The sequence below is a fragment of the Lissotriton helveticus genome, chromosome 8 (genome assembly GCF_964261635.1).
Source record: "Lissotriton helveticus chromosome 8, aLisHel1.1, whole genome shotgun sequence".
In the NCBI taxonomy this organism is placed as follows: domain Eukaryota; kingdom Metazoa; phylum Chordata; class Amphibia; order Caudata; family Salamandridae; genus Lissotriton; species Lissotriton helveticus.
The window spans coordinates 1578735035-1578758590 of NC_136069.1; the positions used below are offsets into that span (position 1 = coordinate 1578735035).

General features: G+C 43.8%; 1 protein-coding gene across 2 annotated transcripts in view; it reads left to right on the forward strand.

Moving 5' to 3' along the window:
- Window positions 1-23556, forward strand: part of SLCO2B1 (solute carrier organic anion transporter family member 2B1) — a 498318-nt gene that overhangs the window by 434741 nt on the left and 40021 nt on the right. For both annotated transcript variants that reach the window (XM_078658583.1, XM_078658584.1), the window contains 3 exons: window positions 1563-1732; window positions 8668-8732; window positions 17045-17165. In XM_078658583.1, coding sequence (XP_078514709.1) covers window positions 1563-1732; window positions 8668-8732; window positions 17045-17165 — 356 coding nt within the window. The remainder of the gene's footprint in view (window positions 1-1562; window positions 1733-8667; window positions 8733-17044; window positions 17166-23556) is intronic.

The following is a 23556-nucleotide window of genomic DNA, read 5'->3' on the forward strand; positions in this document are numbered from 1 at the left end:
TCGTGGAGGTTGGTTTTGGCTGTGTGGGGGTCTTTGGTGAGGGAGAGGATCAGCTGGGTGTCGTCTGCATAGGAGATGATGTTGAGGTTGTGCAGTCGGGCGATGCAGGCGAGCGGGGCCATGTAAACGTTGAACAGCGTGGGGCTGAGGGAGGAGCCCTGGGGTACGTCGCAGATGATCTCGGTGGCTTTAGAGTGGAAGGGAGGGAGGCGGACGTTCTGTGTTCTGCCGGATATGAAGGAGGTGGTCCAGTCCAGGGCCTTTCCTTGTATTCCTGTGTCGTGGAGGCGTGTGCGTAGGATGTGGTGGCAGACTGTGTCGAAGGTGGCCGACAGGTCCAGGTGGATGAGGGCCGCGGTTTCCCTGTCGTCTAGCAGGGTTCTGATGTCGTCTGAGGCGGCTAGGAGGGCTGTCTCGGTGCTGTGGTGGCGGCGAAATCCGGCCTGGGATGCGTCTAGAATATTGTTTTCCTCGAGGAACCTGGCAAGAAAGGATAGAGCACGAGAAAAGTAATTGAGGACAAAAGCAGTGGTAAAATGGAGAGAGGGTTGAAAAGGGCAAGAGGAGAATGCAAAAATGCTAGCGTAGGTGGGACAAAGCAAAGAATAGAGACCGACTTAGCAGATCAGTTGTGACAAAGGAAAGATAGCACATGGTAAAGTGGACTTTAGGCAGACACTAGAGTATAGATACAGAGAGCAAAGGAGTGGCAGATAACAGAGGGGACAGTGAGACCTCTAGGGAAGATGGCTACACCCACAGTGAAAGTAGACCACAGCTTCTTTTGAAAAACGTAGGGCATCAGTGCTGATTTTTGTATACTAATCAAGCACTGATTCAGTACCTCTGGATGATGAAGGTTCCCCGACGTCCTTGTAAGCATGAGAATGCGATCACCCTAGACTGAATTAGGTACCAATTTATATTTCATCGTATTTTCAAGCAGCAATGCTTTTCCTTCGTTGTTTAAAATTGCCCCTGCACACTGTAGTGTGATTGATATATGTTGGAATCTTACACTTTTTTTGTGAGTGATCTCTAATTTTTCCTTTGTAATAACAAATGGTTTCCTTTTTCTCGAAAATTGGCATTGATTGTATTGTCCAACAGTTGGAGTGGTGAAGACGTTTTCATGAAAGCCATGTGAATTCTGCAGAATTGCCTTGTAGGCTTACCTTTCTATGATATTGAGGGTTATGAGTATTCTGCTGTATTACCTGAAGGTTTACCTTTTGTGGGACATAATTAATATTCTGCACACATGCATGCCACCCTAATCCTACTTTGGTCTCATTACCTTCTGCTAGGTATATTGCTTCTTGCAAGTATTCTTGCAGTTATATGTCAGTTTCCATATGGTTCTGAAGGAAGTGTGACAGGATTATATTCACTCTGGTCCCTATTCCTACTCCGACTCCCTTGGAGATTAGGAATAATTTCAGTTATCTTCTTTACTGGCCCCCAATAAAAAAAAAAAAAAAAATCTAAAATGTCATTGTATAAAATGCTTTGTTACCAACATTTAACATACTGACGTTTTACTTGTTTTTTCCTCTTTACAGAATTATACTCAATGTAGCTGCATCCCTGGCTCTGGAAGTGAAGGATCTGCTCAACCAGGGTCATGTGGCAGTGGCTGCTCACATCTGCTCATCCCCTTTGTGGTTTTGTCCTGCATCGCTGGATTTCTTGCAAGCACTACACAAACACCATCTTTCATACTCATCCTAAGGTACTAAGCAGTGCTTGCATATGGCTCACCCTTTAAAGGAAAGAATAACTATTAGGTTCCTAAAAGGGAGAGGTGTGGCGCCATGGCCAGGGTGACTGACGCTGGAATCTGGGGATCACGGTTCGATTCCCGGGGCCGGCCGCAAATTAGCCCAGCACCATGTGACTCTGGGTAATAACTTGCTTAATCTTCCCGACGGCCCCCAGCACCTGGAGACCCTTACTAGTGATGGTTCGCACTTTACAAATGTGGATTATTATTATTCCTACAAGATCGATGATATCAGCCTCTCCCAGGATCGATCGGATCATCAGCCTCTGCCCCCTTGATGAGAATTGCACATTTTAAGAAAATGTGCTCGGGTGAAAGATCCATTTCCCAAACCTATAGAACCCAATTAAACATCACCTTGGGTCAAAGCCAATTTGCCGAAATGACTAAAAACGCATTTTTGTCTTAATTAGGTTCTTACATTGCTTCCCTACATCAAAATTCTGAGGACCTTGCTGTACCTATTTGGTTATTTGTGCAGTATAAATAATCAACAAGTATTTTAAAAAAGATTTTATCATTTTACATTCTATTCTTTATGTTGAGCATTTAGGACAACAATACATTTAAATTGTCCATAGTCCTTCATTGGGTTTTGGTAAATGAATATCTGTAATGATGTGATTTAATGTCTATTAACAAGGTAGAGATTATTTACCATGGAGATCAATATTTCTCCTAGGAAAAATGGGATGAGTATGGTGTTGAACAGTACATGTAAAAATGTTTTCATAGAATTCATTTCAAGGTCATGTGAGTCACCCACAGAGCTTTCTGGAACATGGGATCCACGTACTTTCAGGATCAAAATCTTAAGTATACTCATGCCAGATCTCATAGGGCCAGATGTGCAAAGGTATTCTGTGATTTACAAAATTCACTCTTCCTGAGGAGCTAGAGAACTTTTTTGACTCCCTTTGAATCACAATTAGGTGGGGCAGTCTTTTGTGAGTACAGTTGTGGTCACAAAATATTTTTCTATTGCAGACACCCTATCCGGGGTGGTAATTGATTCTCAAAGGGGAAACTATCAGAATTATGGTGGGTAGCCCTGGAGGAATAGAAAGTGGTCCAGCGAACAGCTGCATGCTTTGCTTTCCCTTAAACCCTTCCATGCTCATCACGAGCTGAGCTCGTCATGAGTTGCGCCGCTCGCATGCTCATGACGAGCTCAGCTCGTCATGTAACGAGTTCTTTTCAAAAAAGCCGCACAGCGCGAAAATCGCGGCCGCACGCATGCGGTTAATGTCAATAAGAACAAATGACAGACGGAATGCTGAACAATTCAAAAATCCACCTACATTCTGAGATCTGGGTTTAATCCATCATTTGTTTGTTCACCCTTCCACCCCAGTTTGGACCCAGCCATATGCAAATCCGCCTTGCCCACCCGCCAAGCCAGGCCCTCCCAGGACTAGAAACGGTCATCATGCAATAGGGTCCGGGGTATAACTGTTTATCAGCCAGGCTAGCCTAAATCTGGTGTCATAGGAAGCATGGGACCCACTTCTGGGCATCCCATTCCCACTTGGGGCAATAAATGAAAAAAGATCAGATGATGGACCAAGTGCTGAACAAATCAAACATTGACCTCCAGTCAAAGATCTGTGAAATCCATTGTTTTCCGCCCTTACAGTTTGGACCCAGCCATATACACATCAATCCTGACCCTGTTTCCCATGGGAACATTCCCATCTGAACTGCCAAGCAAGGTCCTCCATAGACCAGAAATAAGCATCCTGGGACCTGTTTTGGGGCATTCACCCCTCATCAGCCAGGCTAGCTTGAAGCCAGTGTTGCAGTGAGCATGGCACCTACGTCTGGGCATTCCCATCTCACTTTGGGTGACAAAAGAATAAGCAACAAATGATGGACGGAATGCTGAACAATGTCAATATTCACCCCCAATTACAAAGATCTGGTTTTGATCCATTGTTCTTTTGCTCATCACCGCAGTTTGGACCGAGCCATATGAAAATCAGTCTTGACCCGGCTCCTCATGGGTACAGTCCAGCCCGATTTCCAAGCCAGATCCTCCCTGGATCGGAAACCAGTTTCAGGGTATCACCCTTCATCTGGCCAGGCTAGCCTTTAATCCAGTGGCTCATTGAGCACAGGAAGCATGTCTGCAGCCGCAGTCGTTAGTGGGAGTACCTGCCGGGCGGTGACGTGGGGAGGGGGGAGGGGCAGGGTGGTGGGTAGTCATCTATGGATTACGGAGGTTTACAGTTAAGTAAACATATATGTAAATAAATAAAACTAATTTAGTTGCGTGCACTGCATCCCAAAATGCGATGCAGTGCGCGCAACAACATTTGTTTTATTTATTTATATGTATACTTACCTGTAAACCTCAGTAATCAATAGATTACTACCCCCCACCCTGCCCTCCCCACGTCACCGCCCGGCAGGTACTCCCACTACCGACCGCGGCTGCATGTCTGGGCATACTCTTTCCACTTAGGGCAAACAAAAAGAACAGATGATGCACGGAATGCTGAACAAGTTAAACATTCACCCCAGTTACAGATCTGGGTTTAATCCATAATTATTTTCTTCCCAAAGCTGCCCCAGTTTAGACCCAGTCACATGCAATTTAATCTTGATCCTGCTCCCCATCGGAACAGTCCAGTCTGAACTGCCTAGCCAGGTCCCCCTTAGACCGAAAACAAGCATCCTGGGACCGGTTTTGAGTTATCACCCCTCATCCAGGTTAGCTTGAATCCAGTGGGTAGCACAGTGAGTACAGGACCCATGTCTAGGCTGAACAGATCAAACTTTGACTCCCAGTCACAGATCTGGGTTTAAAACGTAGTTTTATACTCCCCACACCATGCCAGTTTGAACCCAGCCATATGCAAATCAGTCTTGACCCTGCTCCCCATGGGAACAGCCCAGTCTGAACTGCCAAGCCATGTCCTCTCTGGGCCGAAAACAAACGTCTAGGGACTGGTTTCGCGGTATCATCCCTCATCAAACATGCTAGCTTGAATCCAGTCTGTCAACAGCAATGTGCCTCCCAGACCATGGATCTACATTTATTTGATAATAAGAATCTATATGAGTCTGCCTATTCAAGTTAAAAAAATTGAATTATTGTCTTATGTTAATTTTTCAATAGAACATGATGCCCCGTACTTGTTTTTCAATTTTTTTCTCCAAAGAATACTCTTTTGCCTGTAGTGTCCCAAATTTGTCTTTCTTTTTTCTTTTTTTCTAATTCAAATTTATGGACACATTTTCACATATACATGGGTTATTTACATACTACACCATGACAATACAAATCAATTGGTATGTGACATTATTTTAGACAACGTGCAACACTTTAACTTGCACGTGTTACCGTTACAAAGACTGACAATACAATTCTACAATACAAATGTACAACATATATTTACAAACGCCTCAAAAGATAAAGACAAATTCGGCAAACTACAGGCAAAAGAGTATCCTTTGAATTTTTTGGGGGGAAAACAAGTACGGGGCATCATGTTCTATTGAAAAATGAACATAAGACAATAAGTCCATTTTTTTAACTTGAATAGGAAGACTCATGTAGATCCTTATTATCAAATAAATGTAGATCCATGGTCTGGGAGGCACATTGCTGTTGATAGTCTACTTTGATTCCAGCCTCCACAGTCCTGAACTGAATCACTCCCCAATAGCAGATTACCTTATCGCCGTGCCCCACGTCTTTGCTCCATTTCTCCTCCATCTGACTCGGGCTAAACGGCAACCAGGAAGCACACCCAGACTCCCCATACCAATCACAACACTGCAATGCAGTGTTGTAATTGGTTTGAGTGCCGTTGTTTGGCACTCAGTCGGAGACTTGGGGCCTGGGCATGTTTTCCATGGAGGCTTTAATGCAGCCTGCTTGGAAAACATGCTAAGTGCGCATGACTGTCTGGCCGACCAAGCATTCAGCACACTTGGAGTGGGCAAACCCTTCCTCCCCTGCCCTCCTCTGAGAGCAGAGCATCCCAGACTGCATGCCTGGAAAGCAGCTGGAAATAGGAAAATTATAATAAAAACAAATTATCATTTTATTTTTCCTTTGTCACACTGCTTAAAAGCAGTAGGGTGATGTTCCTCTGCCTTAGCGGAGGAGCTGCCACTGGTGGTACTGTGAGCCCGGTACCCAGGCCTGGGCATACCCGACGCATTTAGGGTGAGAAAGCAAAAGACACACTTTAAAGAGAGGAGGATTTCCATTATTTTTTTGCTCACCATGCCAATCCAGTTTGGACCCCCCATACGGAAGTCCGGCTTGAAGCTGCTCCCCATGGGAACAGTACACCCCAAACTGCCAGGCCAGGTCCTCCCTGGACTGGAAAGATGCATCCTGGGACCTTTTTCAGGGCATCACCCTCACCAGCCAGGCTAACTTGAATCGAGCGGCAAAGTGATCATGGGACCCACGTCTGGGCATACCCTTCCCACTTTTGATTACAAAAGCATTAATGTTTTTTTTAGTTTTTTTAAAGCAGCCTGTATTGCTTGGTGGACCAGGACATGGTTTACAAAAAAAAATCTGAAAACTGACATCTAGGTAATGCGAATGCAGCAATGGTGGTCTGCTGTTCCACATTTGTCTCTAACTGTTTGTTTGTAGCTTTCAGGAGAGGGGAGTTACATAAATGTTGTGATGCAGGTGATTACCAGTATGTCAGTTGCACTGCTTACTGATGGCCTGTCCACAAATGAGTCAGTGTGTAATTTTCACAGATAGGGCTTTGTGCATCTGGTCCTTACATCCTTGGTATTTACTATTTCCAGAACAAATAGGCCAAAGTTTGAAGATCTCACTATTTTTACTGAACATCTTACTGTATGGACCACTGTCTCAGAAGCATTACTGGAGATTAAATCTTAACCAGGAAGCAATCAAATTATGCGTCTGTCATTAGTAGCCAATTTATCATTCATTTCCATCTCTCGAAGCTGTACCAGAGTCTTGAAGTGTGCCATAGCAGAAATGATAATACACAGTTGGCTCCAGTATAGGGATGGAATAAGTAGTATTTTCATGGATGTTCAGCCACAGCTCTCTCCTTGCCACTTCTTTATTCAGAATGAAAAATACTTTGTCATACATAAGTGTGGCATCCTCTACTGGAAGCCATTACAGTAGTTATAAAGTTGAAGTAGAAGTTAGACTACCTAGGTCATACATTGGGCCCATTTCGCTATCCTGCAGCTTCCACATTTCATTTAATAGGTTAGTTATTACACTACCAGGTAAAGTTTAATTTCAAACGAAACACAAACAATTGGACTATCCCCCTATAATTAGTCAGATCGAAAAGTAATATTTTTTGATTTTACACACAATTTACATAATCCTAATGAGTAAGAAAGTCTTAAAAAGTCATAGGTCTTAAAAAGGTCATAGTTTAAAACAGGACTATTCATTATAGGCCCAGGATGGCCGAATCCATGCCACATTTTTAGGATATCCACATAAGATATATTTACGTACAGTAAACATAAAGGCAGCTCATTTATGTAGCCACTGCTTACCTTCAATGGACCCCCGCCCGCCTGGCGTCCATCGGCGTCCGTGAAAACGACGCATGCTGGAACTGCAACAGGCAGAAAGGCAACCTGGCCCACCTAATTTTCCACTGCTCCAAAATTAAAAGATTCTGGCACAAAATAAGCGAATTCATGAACAGCGTGTTGGGCATCCCCCTACAACTAGAATTCCACAGCTTAGCCACAGCCTTCATGGCCCCACAAATCCAATCCAGAGACGACAGAGACCTGACAGACCTCCTACTCACAGCGGCGGTCAAGACGGTCCTGAACAACTGGAAAGACACAGGGAAGGCGTCCTTTAAGACCTGGTTTAACTGGGTCACCTTCATACGAGGAGCAGACACCATAACCTCCAACCATACTCCCAAAACCCACACGAAGTGCTCTGTCCTCACACAAGCCACCGTAGACAACTAGCCGCTTAGTCACTCCATAGCATGTGCTCCTATCAACATCACAGCCATACATCTCTCCTCCTCTACTCTTTCTTTCCTTTCTCGCCGCCGGGGGAGACGGTCAGGGGCCCAAGACAAGAACAATCACCGACCATACGAACAATATGTAACCCCACCAGCCCAGAATGTCGATGCGACCTCTCGCTAGGTCTCAACCCCCCCCCCCCCCCCCCCCCCCCCACCCGGGCGCTCTTTTTGTGACTGTACCCCCTGTATACTGCACCTTGTATATACAAAACTTTTCTTTTCAATAAAAAATTACTGAAAGAAAAAAAAATCTAGCATGGAGCTGCCCATCATGGACCTACATTGGGCATCCCTTGGCAAAGTATTGGTGTACATTGATGAGGCTGGCTCATGTAAAATTTGCATAACATGTTAAATTACCAACCAACTTGCTTCGACAAGGAAGTGACAAAAGTTTTTACCATAAACTGAAATGTGATTAACAGTGACTTTATGTGGTGCACACTGGATGAATTATAGTGTAATGCGTATACTGTTGTTAAAGCTCAAAATGGTTGTTGGCAGACTGAATTGGTAGAAATGCAACTTGCCTCCTGTGACACTTTCAAGCATGTTATTTTTTCTACTTTAGGCATGTTGGTTGAGCCATGCTTGGATATAACAATCGGTATCAAGTCGCAATTTACTGCAGAGCTCTAATCGTTTTCTTTAATAATTTCTTCAGAGCATGGAAGTTCAGTCAAGATCGAAGGCTGACTTGTGAGCTGAACCCAGAGTTTGGTTTAAATGACCGTATGTCACAGCAATAGTTGCATTTCTATTGCAGCAAAAAGGTGGCTCTCTTGCTTCAATGTTTACATTCCTGGTCTAAGGCAAGTTTTTCTAATACAATGATTGTTTGATTTCTCCTCACAGGAGTGTGGAGCAAGAAGATAAATCACTAGTCATTGGAATACAGTTCATGTTGCTGAGAGTTTTAGGTAAGTAAAAGTATTGTAATATATCAATATTTGTTTTATTGTGTGTGCCCATCCCTACCTGTGCGATAAAGCTGTGTAAAACATGGACCAAAAGTCAAGTAAAGTGTGCAGTATCCTCCCCGGCTCACAACAGTGTGGTAGAAATATCTGTCTGTTCCCAACCAGTGAATGAATCCTACCTTAATAACACACACACACACACACATTTCTGTCGGTTTTAAGCGCAGTCTCTCATTTACCCAGCACACAACCCAGTATGAACAAATACTTTAAATTGATCTCCTTGGTCCAGAAGTTGCTATTTATTTGGCTATTTGTCACCATACCAGGAGTGAGTCTTGTGAAGACTCACTAAGGCCAGCACACAAGGTCAGTTTTGGCATTTTGTAGATGTAAATTGCATGTGGCGTGGCTTGTTCTGATGTTGTTGAGGCAGCTGTTCAAATCCTATAAGCGTAGACTGAGAGGCCTGCATTTCTTCGTCTCCAGTCCAATTAATTCAATGTTTTTTGTGTGTAATTGACCTCCCTCAGTGGTTAGTATTTCAGACAGTTTTTTTAATGAGGGTTTTGTAAGTAATGCAGCTGGTCTTGAAGATGATACAGGCCTAGTGGGAGGAAACCGAGAAGTACTTTTGCTGTGGGGTGATGTTAAAATTCATATTCTGCCAGGCCCTGCTTAGAAGACCTGCAACATGTAGTACGCCTTTCAGGGGTACTGAGGTAGAGTCGGGCATAGGCTTGGCCAAAGCACTACGCTACGCTCGCGTAGTTTGCGAAGTTTGCACGACTTTGCACTACGCGAACTGCACGTAGCACAGTGCAAACACGCGTAGCGGTAATTTTTTGCTTGCTCACGGTCCTCAACGTCAATTTGGCGACCGCGAGCAAGCAAAATGACATCCCGGCGAGACTTTTTCCTCGTTCGCGATCAGCAACATCAAGTTGCTGATCGTGAGCGTGGAAAATAAACATCCCGGCGACATTCTCAACGCAAACTACGCCCAGCCCTAGTCGGGCAGGCCACTGATTAGGGCAGTTCCTTCATCCAGTCAGGAAGAGGACTAAGGCTGGTATTGTTGATCTGAAATCACTTTCGGGTTGGAGAGATTTCACTTTGTTTATGAGGACAAGCTGGTACAATTTCTTTGTGGTATATTTGTTTCCCTTTATTATTTAATACCTTGCTCTTGTTGTGATGACAAGTATTGGGCCATAGTAAGGCTCAGCTCATATAATAGGCACACATTCTCCTGGTCTCCCATTCAAATTGTAAGTGGGTTTTGAATGTCTTGAAGACTCATTTTGAAGTTGTCTGCAACTAAATGTGATCACCTGTTTTTTTCACACAAATGTGTAAATTTGTTTAGTTGCAGTGTTAAGTGCATTGCTACTACTAAAGTGGTTGTGCAAGGAAACTCAAAATAACTCATGTGCAACAAGAAAAAAAGCACACGTCTTTATGCGCAGTGTGACCTTGGCCCTTCCTCCTGCTAAGACACAGATTCATGGAACCGACTTTTCAATCGCCTTCTGATTCCAGTGAATACTTGATGGTGCCATTACGAAAAGCGGAGATCAAAACAGATAAGGCAGCCTCTCGGGATGCCATCATAGGGGAGTAGCTGCCTCTGTGCCAGACATTTGTTCATATTTACTGGTTTTCTGTAATTTTTAAACATGAAGGTATTCATAAACTGGTTGCTGATGAATGTGATTTGAAACAGCTGAGTTTTTAAGAGTTTTTTTTCCTAAGCATATAGCACAATGGGGCGGGGGCATGTAGAGTTGACCATAGTATTGATTACAAGGCTTTGGAGCAGAGAGTGGGTATGTTCAGAAGCAGGAGCATAGCTACCATTGGTGCAGCAGGTGCTGCAGCACCCGGGCCCAAAACCTTAGCAGGCAAATTGAACCCTAATGATTGTTGTATTTTACTGCCTCGACTGCAGTCAAAAGGTTAGTTTTGTTGCTTGCACCAGAGCCCGTGGAATGCTTGCTACACTACGTCAATGAGAAAGTACAGCACCTTTGAAGAGGGCTCCGGAGGAAAAGACACCAAAACGTTTTCTAAGTGAAATTGACCATGTCCACACAGATAGGAGTCGGTATCTTCTGCAATCTAGTTACGTTTTTCATGCAATCCCAAATCAGGCAGCTGCAAGATCTATATTTACTCTTGTAAATGCTCCTGCTGTTTTCACTCTGGCATTTTTCTTGTTGTTTTATAATCCTGCTGTCACTTCGACTAGCTGAACAGTGACGTCACTGCAGACTTCCCAAGACACGAGACGCCTTCATTCCTGCGAAAGTGCGATCCCCTAACACAGTGCGGCCCTTTGTAACGCTGGGTGTCTGTGTGCTTTGGGCAAGCCCCTCCAGCAGGGGTTGTCTCCCTGGACCACTGCTGACCTCCCGCAGCCCCTGCATTTGCAAGACATAAACTTCACTTTCAATTTCCTCATTCACAGCCGAACAATTAGAGAAATGAGTGTGTCATCACAAAGCAGGATTTTGTCTGTTACGTCATTTCCTCAATGCGACAAAATGAATAGTGTGAGAACGAAACAGGTTCTCGAGGTGGACCAAAAAAGAAAGCAGTGCATTCAGACAGTTTACTTTACTCACAGGCGCACGCAGACCCAGGTACCCGCCTCTTTATTTTGTCATCGATAAACATATATTTATTGATACTGATGTATTGGTAAAAACCACAGGCATTGTGACCGTAAAATGCAAGGATGCAATGATTCAAAAGATTTTTGCCAGCCAGAAAAGACTTTCCTTTAAACAAGTACCACCGCATGTGGTGCTCGTGAATGTAAAAAAAATGTGCCGGTCTCTGCAACAAAAAAGAGCACTAGCGTGAGTGCCTGCTTTGGCCCCGGGGGGACTGGTGAGTGCACGTTGCCCTGGGGGGACTGGTGAGTGCAGTGCCAGAACTGGTTTCACGTGGTCTCCATTGAGACCAGCCCAGTGCGCTCAGCCTATGGCACTCGGGCAGCGCTGTAACTTTAAAGCAAGGGTGTAGTTTGTTTTTGAGAAGTTGTTTGTGGATATCAACACTCGTTTTACGGGTGTTGACTTCAAACATTCTATTATCACTATCAGCCACATGAATGTAAATGTTTCTACATTGCATGTATGCAATTTTCAATTAACCTTTTATCACTTTCACTGAGCCGCCACCTTTTTGGAGCACATTGTTCCTAAGAAAAATATAATCATTGCATTGTGTATATTCAACAATGGGATATGCATAAATAAATGCACTAAATGCATAACTGAAACACATTCATTTGGGAGGTTTTCTTCTATCCCTTGTGCAATACTACTGCTGTGTAAGTCAAGAGCTACACTTCCCTGTAGGGACCATTTTTGTGAATAATTATAAATCTGGATAAAAGCAGTCAGGGGTAGGTATTGCTCACCCAGGTCAGGTATGGTTCTTTAGAACTAACTGTTTCATTCAGACAGAAGGCCCAAACAGTTGGTTTGCAGAGCTCTGTATCCTCTCTAGAGGCTGAAAGACTCAGTCGAAAGTTATGTTTGACACACCGAGATTCATCTTTAACAATGTCCGCAGACTGGTTTAAAAAAACTGGGGCAGCCCAAGGTTGTGAAAGCGGACTTAATATATCTCTGCCAGGGGGTAGCTTTATGGTTACATAAGGAAAGGAAAGCCTTAATTATCAAACTGTTAAGCATTGGATTGCTCTTAAGCCAAATTGCAAAATTGAGATCCAGAATAATAAAGGACAATGTTCAATGAGGTCTGAGATAAAACTAATGGCAAGTTCCTCATGCGGAGCAAGTGTAGATGAGCTCTGGGGAAAACCTAGGTGCTACCTAAGAAACGTGTTGTCCTCCAGCTGTATTAAGCCCCAATCCCAAAAGGCGCTGCCATAACTCGTGGCAGAGACACGCGTAGCTTTATAAACATGGATCAGTATTTTGCCAAGTTTCCTACCCATCCTTAAACTAAGGTCCAAAACCGCTCCACACAGTCTGGCTAAGGAAAGCTTCTTTGATTGAAAAGAAGTGTGTCAGGAGTATTTGTCATCAAACAGGAAGCCCAGGTACTTAAAAGAACAAACGTTGGTAATCCTGGTCCAGAGGTAAACTGAAGAGTGGGGCTGACGGTCCTATTTATATACCCTGGTGCCCTTCATCTGAAAGGAGGGAGAAGCTTCTGGATAGGTTTTGTGAAGTGAACGGAATTCCCTGACTCCCCTTTCTCCAAGCTGGCTGCAGTGGCAATACAGGGCTGTTAGGCCCTTTGTGTGAAGGCAGAGTGCAGGCTATTCAGGTGTAAATGGGTCTATGCTCGGCTCTGCCCCCAATCCTGCCAGCAGATGGCCTTATCCCTCTATTGTGTGACTGCCTTGTAGGAATTTACAAAGTCTATCAGCTACACCCAGTAGTACCTCTTTACTAGGGACTTGCATGTAAATTGAATGTGGCAATTGGTGGTAAGCCAATTTTTCCTTGTTGAAAAGAGAATACACACATGCTTTAGCATGGGTTAGCAGTGGTAAAGTGCTCAGTCTTAAAGCCAACAAAAATGGTTTCATAAAACAGTATGGGTGAAGTCAAAACGTTTGGGGGTGGCCCTACAAGGAAGGCCAAGACCGACACTTACGGTCAAGAATTTAGAAATGAAGGTGACATTTTTTGGGGGGGCTTTTTCAATAAATCTGTTTCGTTCTTACTGGTTTGGACTTGAAACCAAAAAGTATAAAAGTTCAATTAAGAAGATATATTGGCTCTTATCTCGCTTAGAATGCCCCCTCTCCTGCCTTCATTCCTTCTGTGTGGGGTATGGAGGCACAAATAGAGTTGACATCTATTGTTCATAGCAATAATTATTTTACTTTTATAAGTGGTTCAAAACATGTTTTCAAAAGGTCTGTGATAGTTTTGGGATTATTGGTTGAAGAAACTAATGAAGATACTTTCCAAAAGGTTTGAGCATTGAGCCGAAGACACATATGCTGGTTGATTGCACCATGAATGACTAGGAGTAACTTTTATATGTTGGTCTTCTGGGAAACTGCATTTGTAAAAATGTTCTGGGCTTTTTTCACTATTCATCATATTTCCTCTACCTTTATCAGAATCTTTTCAAGTGATTCTTCAAATTCTCCGGTAAGATATGTATGTTCTTGAAGTTTTGTAGTTCTAAAATGTGGTATCCACAATGCCTAATCCGCCCCCTTTTCAGCTAATTCAAGACTTATCCTCTTGTTCCCTAACGTTTAGAATGATTGATGGTCTTTCCGAGGAAGCAGTTGATGACATTGTTTGCTTGAATCTCAAAAATATCATGTGTTTTATGGGATATTGCAGGGATAAAGTGCCTCTCTACTTCTTTGCTTTTGGAAGTGTTGAAAAATAAACAGCAAATTTCTCATGAATTTGAATAACGAAATAACGAAATCTCCATCCCAAAGGATTGGTTCTGTTGGTGGTTACAAACAATGTTTCTTTTGCTAGTTATGTTATTTTATGTTGACTCCGTTGTAAACTGGAGATATTGTGTTTTTGTTCGACTGCAAAGATTTCTCCTGTCTTTTACCTTTTCTTTGTCCCCTCCTGATTTTTCGCTTACTCTTGATGTTTAGGGATTTTTGTTTGCTGCCAGATTCCTCAATAAACCAGACACTTCTTTAGACGTACCCACTTTTTGTGTCGCCTACTCTTTGTTGGGTGTCTCTTCATTTCCCTTTCCTATGAGTTGTTTGATAATATCCTCTTCTGATAAATTGTTTACTTATGAAGTTGCTATTGTTGTTTTATAGAAACTTTTTTAGAATATATTTCTGCCCATGAGTTACCTTCATCAAGTTTGTAATACATTGTGTGTTTGTTACATTTTTCTCTCATTTAGAGAGGTCTAGAGAACATGTATGGAAAATAGCATTGTTTGCCGCTGTGTCTTTACATAGACACCTGTGCATTTGACACTCTTCTTGTGTTTTGCATACATAACCCGGGGGAATAAGAGTGCCTTACACCCTCTCTCTCTCTGATTGTTTCATGGAAAATAGCATAAACATCTTATCTGATCTGTATGGGGTAGGTTTTAATGCTATCCGCAGAGCCCTGGGAATGGATGTAACCTTGTGATACTGTATAGGTTTTGTAGCATGTGAATAATTTCCTTTTGCAGCAGATATTCAAGTGGTTTAAGGATCTGGTTTATTGTGCATGTTATAGTTGCTTTCTGCATGTTTAATAAAGTAGCACAGATGGACACAGTGTTTACAACCATGGACTGAGAATTATCCTCTGCAGCATGAAATAAAGCTTAGACCTATAGAATAAGTACACAGCTTTTCTGGTTTAAAATGGGAGTGCATCTTTGAAACACGATTTTCAAATTTTATTTTACTACTGCACTACAAGTCACAAGGCAGTTGTTATGGCTAACGTTTAACTTTCCCACCTAATTTGGGTCCAAGTCTCGCTAATAAATGTGTTTTTTAGGCAGCGAACATTTGGAAAGTTTCTGATTTTCACATTTTGCGAAGGCTGCACAGTTATGTTGTTTACCTTCATTGTATCTTAAGTCAAGAATTGTATTGAATCGACAAATATTCGCTTTGTGAGATAACTTTCAATCTACTCAGACCAAGCCACTCTGGAAAATATAAGCAAAATATTTCTCTGCAGTGAAAACTTTACAAGCTTTTGTATTCATAAAGCCGAATGTTTGTGAAATTTTTCTTTTCACATTTACCTCTTGCTGACTTTTTTTTTTTTACTGTGCACCTTGGCAAAGTGAAAAACAAAAAACTTTGCAACCTACATAGAAATTCACAACTGTTAAATAAACATGTTTCAGCTTTGCACCCCTCTGCTTTTCACGCCATCCATTGAAAGAGATAATAGCGCCAACCACTTTGGCATTTGTGCCCATTGCTTTTTGTTTTGGCCAGTCAGAATGTCTGACTCCTTGTGTTCCATGCCACAATGGTGTGGAAACGAGGCATGTGGTGTATGTATCTGGTATTTCTGTTGCACAAACCAATTTTAAAGGCATTGGATTGCGGATGGCGTAGTCTGAAATGGTGGCCGTCTTGTGACAGAATCACTTCATCCACACTTGGATGTCACACTTCCTGGAACCTGTTTTCTTGAAGATGCAGGCACTTTGAGAAGAATGCCTATTACTAGTTTGAAGTTTTTATTAACTGTATAATTAATTAAAATCTTTACAGCAAAAATGATCAGTATAGAAAAGCTAAAAACAGTGATTTCAAACCTTAGTACAGGTTAAAATTTGACACCCCTCCCCAAGACCTGTGTAGTCTTTCCCCAGCGCGTGAGCATGTGTTCTTAGTGCCATTTGCGCCCTAAAGATGATCTAGTTTGCGGGGCTCTTGAACTGCCCTTTGTGGCCCGCTAAGTGTCTCTCGAGGGGCACCGTTCTCTTCGCTAGCATACGAGGAGTGCGCTGTTGGTACATTGTTGGTGCGTCATTGAGAATCCCATTAGCTTTCCTCCATGGCGCTTACCATGCTCTTCCCCAGTGTCTTGCTACTTTCATTGGCTGCTTTTAAGGCTATCCTGATGTGGTGGATGAATTTCGCCAGTCTCGCAAGTGCCGTAGTGTTGGTGGTTGAAAAACACAGGGCTGATACTTTGTTGCACGACTTTATACCATTTTTGATACAGATCAGGTGTAGAAGTCGCCGACGTTCATTGTAAAAATTGGGACAGCAGCATAGGAAGATGCAGCTAAGATTCCCTCTTATAATGGAACAGCCTGCAAGTTGTGGGTTCCCCTCTCCAGGCCCATGCGGGGTTGAATACCACAATCCCTAGCATGGTCAGCCTCATAAATAAGATTTTGCTTCGGGCCTGTGTGGTGAAGGCCTCGCTTGGGTAAGATTGTGCTTTATTACTAGACAGCAATTTCTTCTAACTGCTTATATTTTTTTTAATCATAAGTTACTGCGGTGAGTTGCGACCTCTCACAGCTGCAGTAGAGAGGAAATAAGCTTATATGTGAGTTCCTTTTAAGATATTGTGTATTGATTCTTTGTTTGTGCTGAAGTACAGAGCTTTTTCTAGTTTGAGATGCCTTTGCCCTCGTGTGGTAAAACGTGTTGTGATGCAGGGAGTCGAATGACACAAGGATCCTTGTTTCAAGGCCAGAGGGAAGATGTTTTTTGTAGAACAAGAGGAAACAGAAGCCCAGCATTGCCAATAATCAACTTCCTACTACTAAAAAACGTGCCTCTGTTTGTAAGGAGGAATTTCAGTCTTTCAATATCCAGGTTTAACAAAAATGTAATTTCTTTTCAGCTTGGATGCCCTGCCCTGTGTTGTATGGACGTGTCATCGACAGCACTTGTCTGTTATGGGAAAGAAAATGTGACCACAATGCTTCGTGTCGCTATTACGATAACACACAGTTCCGACAAAGGTACAACTTTCCTCTTTCAATCTATTATCGATATTCCTGTTTCTGACAGTAGCTATTATTGACGTAAGACTAACTGAAAAGATGGGTAGGGATTCTGAGACCAACGCATAAAGAGAATCAGACATGTAATCCTGAAGGGTCACACCTGGAAATGTGCCTATGTATTTCCCAAATAAGGAAATGTTACTGTAAAGAGCATTTTCACTTCCAAAGATGTTTTGTTTTTAAGGACAACGTTTACCTCTGGTGAAACCCTTCCACTGCAACCAATCAATTTTGGGATACTTCTTCCTATTCCTCCCAAGAAAACGGAGTAACTTCTTCCCTTGAGAGGAGTAAATCTGTCTGCTTTCAGGGTGTAAATGTCTCTACCACACGTGGATACCCACAGATCTGTGTATTTGTGATAATTCACCCAATTGTGATCCGTTCCGCTCTGACATGCCCACAACTCTGATCCTGCAGTAAATTTGCAAAATGATTTTCAAAATCACCTCTTCTTCCAAATATAAATAGATTTTTATTCATTATATTTCTACAATTACATCCTACATAGATGTGCAAATGTCTTTAAGAATACAAGGAGCTTTTGAATCTGAAATCATTTATTTAATGTGTACATTGAAATCCTTTTAACTTAACAATTTACTGTTCATTTGAATTAGTCCACATATGTTAATGAAGTATCTAGAAAAGACAGCTACAATATGTGGTTTAATGTTATGTAAAGGGATGTGCCCTTATGTCACTCAATATTGTTGCACTTTTAACTATGTGGAATACAGAGGCATCAGACAATCTTTGCAATTCAGCAGCATTGTTTAATTGAGTAAATTTAATTTAACATTTCACACTGCCAACTGTATCACCTTTAGCACCTCAAAGTATATTTACAGACTCACGAGAAGAGATGTAATTGTATTAGCTCAGCATCATGTACATTGGTCAAAGGTAATGCTGGAATGTAAATAAAGGCTTCCTCTTTGAGATAAGATGTAACCCCTTAAGTACAAAGGGCCTACTTACAATGCAGTAGGATGAGCATCCAACTGCCATCGCAGTGGGAATGAGACCGCCCGACAAGGAGTCTGTGGTCCCACCCGCCATATTATGTGGATGTTTGGGGAGGCATCACATGTGCCCCCCTGGCCACTTAGCAGTGGTCCCCAAAGTACCTCTCTGGCGGTGGGACCGTCATGAAAAGGCAGTCAGAAAGAGATATTGTGATCCTGACATTGTTGCCTGAGTAGGTACCGCCTCCATTCAGGATCACATTTCCGACAGCCACCCCTTCAGGATGAGTAGATAGTTTCGGAGGCGATGGCCCATCCCCCGGGATTCAAGGGTCCGCCCGCCTGAAATGTAATGCGGCAGTCGGCCCAAAGGGCTGTCTTGCCAGTCTGACCGCATTTTCAATTTTCAGTGCTGAGGCCTTTATAGGGGCCATGCAGCGAATGATACATAGATTTCAAAACTTCAGCAGAAACACAAAGCAACATGCTCGAATGTTCATTGTTCGTGATGGCAGACCTGGTAAAAACAACAGGTTATTTTTCTCTTAACTGAATGTCCCCGCTGACATTTTTACATGTTATTGTTCATACCATATAAATATTTTAATAGTAAAATCTGACATTTTTGCCACAGGTAATGATTGCAATTCCAATTTTAATTTTGGTTTCAGTATTTCTTTTCACTGGCTTCTAAACCCTATTATGTATAGTGTATTTGTATAATGCATTAGCTCCATTTGTACAGTCTGAAACTCATTCATTCAACCAAATGTGTATGTCGTTATTGCAGTAACCAGAATATATTCCAGATGTAATCTCCTTGCATTGAACAATAGAACCAATGAAATACCTCAAAGTATTTTAAAAATTGATATATTTTCATAAAGGAGGTTTCAAAAACGGTATATATTTTATGTAAATGGAACCTCTAAATGGTTCACATTTTTACGATCCCTAATAAGTGTGCACTTTAGTAGATTAACGTCCAAGGCTGCTTGATGCAAATATACAATAAATACTGGGAAAGTGGAAAATAGAAATCAACACTGTAAATAAGGGAGGAACTGTTCCTGCTCCAATCCTCCCAAGATGAGAGCAATGAAACAACTCGACAACATAATTTTAACAACTTATTTAAATTGTAGAGTGAAGCATCTCCCTCTCCCGGGCTGCTTCATGATTGTTGGGGCTAAAGAGGACTACTCAGGTCGCCTTCTTCTAAGCCAGTCCATATGCTACTCCCATGCTGTTTGTTAGTAAACCGCATAAGAGCAGCCACAGGATTGGCTGGGGCAGGCAAACCTAGTGCTACGTAGGAGACGGGTGTGGCTGTGGTCCCTTGTGCTCACTAACATTGTGCAGGCGGGTAGGGGCATCAGTGCACATGTTGGGCTTGAAGGAATGTAGTATCTGCTTCTTATGGATACCCCCACTTTTTGCTGCTGTCACAGTGTTTGTGGCTGAGTCTGACTGTGATCCTGCTATCCAGGACCCCAGTTATCTGCGGTCTCCCTAAATTGCAATACATGTACTTTAGGTACACTCCAGATTGGATACTGAGGTACCTTATCAGTCCCTAGTATATGGTACACCATGTACCCAGTGCATAGGTACCCCAGGGGCCTCCAATGGCTGCAGCATATATTATGCCACCCCTGAGAGGCCATCCAAATTGCCACAACAGGCCTGATACTGCAGGCTGTGTAAGATGGTGCTTACACCACTTACTGAGATATAGGTTCACTATATCTCTCTAAATCACCACACTTAAATACCTATTAGTCACCCCTATGGCAGGCCTTAACAATACTGAAGGCAGGGTGCTGGATTTTACGTGAGAGGGTGCCCCTGCATGAGCAGAGCCCATCTGCAGCCTTCAGAGACCATTCTCCACGGTTGCTTGTGATGCAGCCAGACATCTGTTTAAGTGCATTATAACCTTGTGGTAAATGCTAACTTTAAAATGGCTGCTCAGAAACATGTTGTGTTTGGTGTCAAACACCTTAGAATCATACCTCCCCACCAATAACTGGTGGGGAGGTATGATTCCACCCTACTAGAACCACTACTGTGGGTCACCGGTCTACCCAGTACCAGCTTTCTCGATCTGGGCAACACAAAATGGATGCTGCCAGCCACAGACATGGGTCTGCCCTCCTGCTGCTGAGCCAAGCTCGCGCAGAGGAAGGCATGACAGTAGGCATCCTGTCACAGGGAAGTGTAACCACCTACCAGACTGGATTTTGTGTATTGGGGCTGGGTGGGTGCACTCTCTGAGTGCCGGAAAGTCTGCACTTGGGCACATTTGGTGTCCCTGTGCATAGTCCAACTCAAACCAGTTCTGGGAGCCATTGGCTCCAGCTCTGGTGCAAAACTGGACATAGGACATGGGTGTTGCCACCCCTCTGTCCTGCTCCTCCCCTTGGAGATCCACAGAATCTTTCCAACCCCTTCCCATGGGTATAAAGTGGGTTACCTGACTATAGAACTTTAGATTTTACCTGGACAAGATTCTGCTGAGAAGAAACCAAGTACTTTGATTGCCTGCACGACGATGGACGACTGAAGAATATCCCTTGGAGTAAAGGAGTTACTCCCCTGCAAAAGCAGGCACCTAAATGTATCTACCTGGTTTGCTTCTCCCAAGCTCCTGAAGACTCTGAAGATTTCAGAAACGCAGGAGGTGTGTTCCTGAAGGTCTCTGAGGTCGATCTGCCCTCTCCTTGATTCTGAGACCAGTATCCCTCGTGGGGACCGTGCAACCCAAACCCCAGAGCATATATTTGCAGTTGCATATGCTTAGTGATGATTCCTGAGCCTGTGCTTTGGACTCTGTGTAGTCCTGACCCCGAGCAGTATTTGCATGTGAGGTGGCGGCCCCGCGACCCCCCCAGGAGCGCTGCACATCCCCGCACCTACCTCAATCATCTCTGCCACCGGGACTACAACAGCGCTCCCCCTGTCATGGGGCGAGGACAGAACTCGGCATTCCGGCCATAACACACGGGACTCCGCCCTTCTTTCTTCCACAGGGACCAACCAGAACCACGGGACCTGAGGAAGTATATCCCGCCGACCCAGGAAGTCCCGCCCCGGCGGCAGAGTCAGCACAGGATAAAAGCGGGATCCGAGCAGAACACCCGGTCGGAGTTTTGTGGCAGGAGATTCAGACCGGAGCTGGAGTAGGAGAGCAGACGGGTGACGAAGAGGTGTGGACCGAAGAGTGGTGGAGCCCACAGGAGGTGGCTGAAGAGCGGCCGTAACTCACTTAGAGAGTTACGGCGGACCGGGTGAGTGTCTTCAGCCTTCCTTACCCCAACTCCTTAGGAGTCCTAGTAACACCCTGTAAATATACCCTTCTCTTTAGCAGCACGTCCCCTGCACTGTAACATATCTTGTATAGCACTCGCACTGTTTGTAGTGGCCCCGCCTGTCCCTGTTCCCACACCTCCCTTCCCGACACCCTTTCTACAACCCCCTTGTGTTCCGGCCTCCCTCCTCCCTCCTTGTCTCAAGGCCTCTTTTCTCTTCCCGCCCCCTCACGACCCGGGTGACGGTGTTCGGTTTAACTTGGGAACATAAGGAGGAGACTAACGGTCCTTTGTTTCTTTCTCTTACTGCCCTCCGTGGATCTCCTCTGCATCGGAGCTGACGTCGGAGAATCCCCGCCCCAGGATTGCGCCCAGGACCCGGAGCAGACGGCGAACCCGGACCTCTCCTTGTTTTCCTTTCTTGTGTTTGGGACACTGATTCTGGCTCACTGTATAAAAATAAACCTACAGTATAGCACACTACCTACGGCCTCCTCGCCTGCTTTTCCGGCCCGCAGATAGCCCAGCCCGACATTGCACCAAAGATTTCCGGCCTCCACTCTGAGTGTCCTGTGGGCTGGTGCTTTGCAGACTTACTTGAGGTCCTGGTTACCTTGTGAATTCTTGGACTTACCTGGTTGCTCCAGATGTGCCCTGACTCTCCATTGCTTGAAGAGTCCCTTGGACCTTGCTGGTCCACACCGTAACCTGTTTCCTCTAGCCACATGGGTTGCAGTTGCCAAGGCTTGTTGGCACTCCTGCCGAACATCAACTGCTCAGCTCTCGACATCCTTCACGGGACAGCTCACCTCTGGATTCTGATCATCCTAGACATCTCCTGGTCCCTGTGGCTGCAGAGTTGAGCAACCCTTCTTCTCACCTGAAGCACCGGACATCGGTGGGCTTTCGTCTACCGAGCCCGTGGTCACCTGAAGTGACGCAGATTCTGTCTCCTCTGCTTTCAGGTTCCTCTCACCTTGAATCCAGGCTTGGATTCCACCGGACACTCCTTGCCTTCCTGGCAGCAATACTTCCTTGCAGCTCTCCATTGAAAACAACAAAGGTTTCCGACACCACATGACACCTATGCACCCGGCTCTTCTGGGATAGGTAACACAGGTACCTTGGTACTCACTGGTGGGTTGGCCTTAGAACTTCCTAAGTTCCAAAGGGTTTGCTTGAAGTCCTCTTAGAAGTGTCCTTAACTTGTAACTTTCCAACCGCGACTTTTCCATAGAGTGTACGCAGCACGCGCCTGTGTTTCCTCACTGCACCCATACTCCGTAGGCTGTGTCTCTCCTCTGGGTGGTTACTTTAGGTCCCAGTGATTCTACGTGCTCTAGGCACTGTGTCTAGTAAAGTCTTCGTTGTTATACCATTTTTTTAGTATATGGTTCGGTCTGCCGCTGGAGCCTGCTGTGTATTGTGCTATTTACGAATGTACTATTGATTCACTGTTGTGTGCTTTATGCCCTAGTCTCATATAGAGACTAGCAGAGAGTGTTATATTAATAAATACATATTTTTATATAAACACTGTGTGGTTCTCCTTTCATTTAGGAAGTGATACCCTGGTTAAATAAACTGTTTTACATTCCTTCAAGATTAAGCCTGAAGGCTGCTCTCCATAGCTATCACTAGGATAGCTTTCAATAAGGTTATCTTTGGCCTCATACATCATAAGGGTCGTGTGGACTGGTACAAGGTGCCCACTTTAATTAGTGGTTAGACCATAATAGACCCTTTAGTCTTTGACTTTTCATAAGACGATGCATCTTCCCACATAATTTCCATGAATGGGCTTACATTAGGTGCTGTTAATTAAAGAACCTTTAATTTCCATTCAACTCAAGCTTTCAGCCTCCTTTTATTCACTCAAGTTCACAGTATAGACCAGTGCCCATAACGTTTTCTACTCTTATAAAGGCATACATAAAAACATGCAGTGAATTATATCCTTATTCTACTTAGCACAAAAAGACACCATCGTCTGTATAGATACCGTGGCAAGGCCAACATATAGAGCACCAAATTCACATTCCGTCACCTATACAATATACAACAGAC